Raw genomic sequence first — 5723 nt, 5'->3', positions numbered from 1 at the left:
AGACCTGGCGGTGGCAGACCTGACTCTGACGGCAGGTCGTGAGAGTGTGGTGGACATCACCAAGCCTTTCATGCAGACGGGCCTGAGCTTCGTCATGCGCCGTGACCTGGTGGCACCGGCTGCCGGATACAGCGACCTGCTCAGCCCCTTCTCCACTCACATATGGGTCAGCATCCTGGTGTCCTATCTGCTCACCTCTCTGTGCCTCTACCTGGTGACCAGGTGAGACACACACACACACACACACACACAGACAGACAGACACACACACACACACACACACACACTTCTTCACTCACATATTGATCGGCATACTCGTATCCTACCTACTCACGTCGCTGTGCCTTTACCTGGTGACACACACACACACACACACAGACTTCTCCACACACAGGGTAGGCATCTGAAGTGTCAATGAAGTGTCCTCGTGTCCTTGTTTTTTTTGTGTCTGTGGGGGCTTAGACAATGGCCTTTGTGAAGCATCTAGACTACTGTATATACAGTATAAACTTTGAACTGAACTGAACTTGAATGGAATTGAATATCAATTATTAGTAGTGTAAAGTCTTAAGTGTCTTAAGTCTTTAAGTGTTCCTGACGTGATGATCTGTTCCTGTTGTTGTTGTTGTTGTTGTGTTCCTGATGTGTGTTGATCTGTTCCTGTTGTTGTTGTTGTTGTTGTGTTCCTGATGTGTGTTGATCTGTTCCTGTTGTTGTTGTTGTGTTCCTGATGTGTGTTGATCTGTTCCTGTTGTTGTTGTTGTGTTCCTGTGCAGAATCAGCCCGTGTGAGTGGGAGGGGCCCCAGGTGGAGGAGAACAGCTTCAGTCTCCCGCACAGCTTTTGGTACATCTTTGGAGCCCTCACACTGCAAGGTAACACACGCACACACACACACACACACACACACACACACACAGCTTTTGGTACATCTTTGGAGCCCTCACACTGCAAGGTAACACACGCACACACACACACACACACACACACACACACACACACACACACACACACACACACACAGCTTTTGGTACATCTTTGGAGCCCTCACACTGCAAGGTAACACACACACACACACACACACACACACACACACACACACACACACACACATACAAACACAATGTATACACACATGCATGCATGCACACAAATGTCTGCTTACACTCACACTGACACATACACACACACACACACACACACACAATGTATACACACATGCATGCATGCGCTCAAGTGTCCGCTTACACACACACACACACACACACACAGACACAGACACACACATACAGAGCAATGATTTGAGCATGTAACAACATATCCGTTAAATCAGCACCCTTAATTCAGGTGAACAGCAGGGAGAGATGATGTATTTCTATTTCTCCTTCTTTGTGTTTGTCTGTCTCATCCTCCTCTTCGTTCCCAGGAGCTGGCCCTCACCCGAAGGCCCTCTCTGGCCGCCTCGTCAGCGCCATCTGGTGGCTGTTCTCCATAGTGCTGCTGGCCACCTACTTCAGCAGGGTGAATGCGTGGCTGAAGTCAGATCATAGCCACCTCAGCATCCAGAGCTTCGAAGACCTGGCCAAGCAGGACACCATTGAGTACGGCACCGTCGATGGAGGCTCCTCTCTCGCTTTTTTCAAGGTAAACGCAAAAAACCTAAACCATAATGGTAAATAACAAATATAAGCAAATAACAAATCCCTTGACATTGATGGATCTTTGCTCGCTGGGTGGAACTGGAGCATCAGGACTCGAGTCCCATCGCTCAACACCCATGTTACTGTGAGAAATACCCTGCTTGTTTGAGGCTGGTGTCTGATGCTGTATTTCCCACAGACCTCCCAGAACCCAGTGTACCGCAGCATCTACGCCCACATGGAGCGGCGCAAGACGCTGGTGTCCAGCATGGAGGAGGGCATCCGCCGGGTACAGGAGGGCAACTTCGCCTTCATCGGCGAGGCCGTGTCCCTGGACCTGGCAGTCGGCCGCTTCTGCAACCTGGTGCGTGGCCCCCAAGTGGTGGGAATGAGGAGCTACGGCATCGCAGCACCAATAGGTGAGTTTCATTGTACTGGGTATGTACCCTCTCACTCACACACTCTCACAGAAATATACACAAACACACACAAACACAAACATAAGCAGCTATGTGATTGTAAAGAGTCTTATTTTACTGTTTTTACTGTAGGTGAGTGTTTCATCAGTGTGTTCATGTGTGTGGAGTGAGAGTGTGTGTGCACTTGTGTGTGCACTGTAAAGCTGTGCATGCAGACATCAGTGCATGTGTGTCTCTGTGTGTGTGTGTGTGTGTGTGTGTGTGTGTGTGTGTGTGTGTGTGTGTGTGTGTGGGTGTGTGTTTGTGTGTGCCTGTGTGTGTGCGTGCGTGCGTATGTGTGTGTGTATGCACGGCACGTGTGTGTGTGTGACTGATCTCACCTCTTGCTCCTCCACCCCCCCCCCAGGTTCTCCGCTGCTGAAGAACCTGAGCATGGCCGTGCTGCAGCTGAGTGAGTCTGGGGAGCTGGACTACCTGCGCAGCAAGTGGTGGCCCAGCAGCTGTGCGGCCCCCGGGGACCAGGGCTCCCCCCTCACGCCCAGCACCCTCAAGGGCCTCTTCCTGCTGCTGGCCCTCGGCCTGGGCGCCGGCCTCCTCATGGCTCTCCTGGAGCTCTCGGCCAAGGCCAGGACCCAGGCTAAAGACAACAAGGTGAGGAGGGGGGGGAGAGTGTGAGAGGGAAGCAAAAGCAAGGAAGGAGAGAGAGAGAGAGAGAGAGAGAGAGAGAGAACGCACTAGGCACACAGGGAGAGAGGGATGCAAAGGAAGGATATAGATAGGAGAGAGAGAGAGACCCAGCCTAAAAACCATAAGGTATGAGGAAAAACCAGAAAGGAGAAGGAAGAGAAAGAGAAGGAAGTAGAGAAAGAGAAGGAAGTAGAGAAAGAGAAGGAAGGAGAGAAAGAGGGGCTGAGGGAGAGAAAGACAGGCTGAGGGAGAGTTAAAGAAGCAGAGCGATAAGGAAGAAGATTGAAAGAATGGTATACTGTGAAGATAAACAGATTCAGGTTTACAGTGAATTGAATTGAATTCAAATGTCATTGTTTAGCTTTGCAAACAACATAATTTCGAGTGCTGTTCCTGTTGGTGCCATGCGGAACAACGTATAACATCCACAGGAATACATTAAAGTAAATAAAAGATTAAGAAGTTAAATAATAAAAAATATGTCATTCCAATTTACAAAAAGTGCAATGGTATGGGATATAATTACTCCCCTGATGTACATTGCAATATTGCACAGTCCTTACACGGTCCATAAATGGAAGCAAAATTATTGTCTTACACACAAGAATAAGATGACTGAAATGGAATAAAGCGACTGCAGTAGAATAAAGTGACTGAAGTAGTAATATTGCACATTTGATATTCCACATTTAAGTGCATATATGTGAGTTTGGCATTCTGATAGCCGTTGGGAAAAGAACTGTCCTTTAGATGTGTGGCCCTCGCTCTTGAGGACCCCTACCGTCTGCCAGAGGGCAGGAGATTAAAGAGGTGGTGGCCTTGGTGTGATGTGTCCTTGATGATGTTTTTGGCCCTACTGAGGTAGCTGGAGCGGGAGCGGGCAATGTCTTCCAGGGAGGGTAGTGATCTGCCAGTGATCTGAAGACAGACAGATCAATGTTTACAGTGAAGATAGACAGATGAATGTTTACAGTGAAGTTAGACAGATTCAGGTTAACAGTGAAGATAGACAGATTCAGGTTTAGATAGATAGATAGATAGATTCAGTTTAACAGTGAAGATAGACAGAATCAGGTTAACAGTGAAGATAGACAGATTCTGGTTTAGATAGATAGATACATAGATAGATAGATTCAGTTTAACAGTGAAGATAGACAGAATCAGGTTAACAGTGAAGATAGACAGATTCAGGTTTACTGTAAAGAAAGACAGATTCAGGTTTAGATAGATGGATAGATAGATAGATAGATTCAGTTTAACAGTGAAGATAGACAGAATCAGGTTAACAGTGAAGATAGACAGATTCAGGTTCACTGTAAAGATAGACAGATTCAGGTTCACTGTAAAGATAGGCTGCTGCTGCTGCTGACCCTACCGGAGCTCTCAGCCAAGACCACAAAGAATGGCGGAAGAGAGAGAAAGGAAGGAGGGAAGGAGGGAAGGAGGGAGTTGAAGGGAATGGTGGAACGAGGAAGACAGGAGAAGATAGAGAGAGAAGTAGAGAAAAGTAGAAGATAGAGAGAGAAGTAGAGAAAAGGGCGAAAGGAGAGAGATGGGAAAAGTAAGGAGGGATTGAGAGGAGGAGAAATGGATGAGGGGAGGCAGGGGAAAGGGCAGTGGGAGAGATCAGGAACTGGGCAGGGAGAGAGGGAGAGGGGGAGAGAGGGAGGAGAAGATGGAGAGAGAGTCCTAGGCCCCATCCCAGACTAAAGATCAAGAGGGAAGGATGGAGAGGAAGGAGGAGGTGGGAGATAAAGAGAGGGAGGGGGATAGGGAGGAGAGGGGATATACAGAACATTTAACCATTTTCATTATCTCCTTGTTAGTCAGAAAAACCTCACTTGTCTTGAAGTAATTCTGACGTTATCTGGGCCTTATCTGGGCCTTAACTGGGCCTGATCTGGGCCTGATCTGGGCCTTATCTGGGCCTTAACTGGGCCTTATCTGGGCCTGATCTGGGCCTTATCTGAGCCTTATCTGGGCCTTATCTGGGCCTTATCTGGGCCTTAACTGGGCCTGATCTGGGCCTTATCTGGGCCTTATCTGGGCCTTATCTGGGCCTTATCTGGGCCTTATCTGGGCCTTATCTGGGCCTTATCTGAGCCTTATCTGGGCCTTATCTGGGCCTTATCTGGGCCTTAACTGAGCCTGATGTGGTTCCTGTCACAGCTCTAATCCTCCTCTTGTCCAGCCTCGATGTCACCCCGATCTCATCTCACCCCGATCTGATCTCAGCACAATCTGATCTCAGCACTGTATTTGTTCTTGTGTGTTTCCTCCATCAGAAGTCCTGCTGCTCCGTCTTGTCCTCGGAGCTGAGCCAGAGGTTCAGTGGGAACGCCGAGAAAACCCCTGAGGAGGCCCCGGAGAAGAGCAAAGCCTAAACTCAACCCATGACCCCCCCCCCCCCCCCCCATGACCCCCCCCATGACCCCACCAACCCCCCCCCCCCCCCCCCCACATTTGCATTCTTTACATTAACATTTAGTAATGTAGCAGGCTCTCTCATCCAAAGCCACCCACAGTGTTCGACACATATACATTTGTATCACACACTGCTCAGCCTTGACCCAGGTATCAGAACCTTGTTCTACCAGTTCACATCATCTTCTCGCCCCGCTCAGGAGGTCCTAAGTGACCTCACATGTTTTGGGTTGTTTGCACTGACATTGCGCTGACTCACGAACTAATCTGAACCCTGCTTAGAGGTGCAATCAGTAGGCAAATGTTCGCCCCTAGTCTTTAAATGGTTTTCGTTTGCGTTGAGTTCTCTGCGAACACTTGTGGACACACACATAAAACACGGACGCTGGACAAAGGGTTACACTTTAAATCTAAAAATAGTGAACTTCTACACAAAAATCTTCAAATTTAAAAGTAGAATTTTTTTTTTACCTAACTGGATTTGAATGCACCTCAGGTGTTGGGTCATGCCGCATCAGGGCCGCATCAGGGCCAGATCAGAGCCAGTGTCAACT

General features: G+C 48.5%; 1 protein-coding gene across 1 annotated transcript in view; it reads left to right on the top strand.

The window, feature by feature from the left end:
* LOC308361135 (putative glutamate receptor) overlaps positions 1–5129 on the top strand; it is a gene marked incomplete at both ends in the record, with an annotated part of 9934 nt that extends 4805 nt beyond the window's left edge. The window contains 6 exons of the mRNA XM_080833398.1: positions 1–222; positions 777–874; positions 1426–1643; positions 1839–2058; positions 2465–2709; positions 5031–5129. The exon at positions 1–222 is cut by the window's left edge and continues 5 nt beyond it. Coding sequence (XP_080689524.1) covers positions 1–222; positions 777–874; positions 1426–1643; positions 1839–2058; positions 2465–2709; positions 5031–5129 — 1102 coding nt within the window. The remainder of the gene's footprint in view (positions 223–776; positions 875–1425; positions 1644–1838; positions 2059–2464; positions 2710–5030) is intronic.
* Between the last annotated feature and the right edge of the window lie 594 nt (positions 5130–5723).

This window comes from Sprattus sprattus, assembly GCF_963457725.1.
Source record: "Sprattus sprattus genome assembly, chromosome: 2".
NCBI classification, from domain to species: Eukaryota; Metazoa; Chordata; class Actinopteri; order Clupeiformes; family Clupeidae; genus Sprattus; species Sprattus sprattus.
This window is presented reverse-complemented; position numbering and strand designations above follow the sequence as displayed.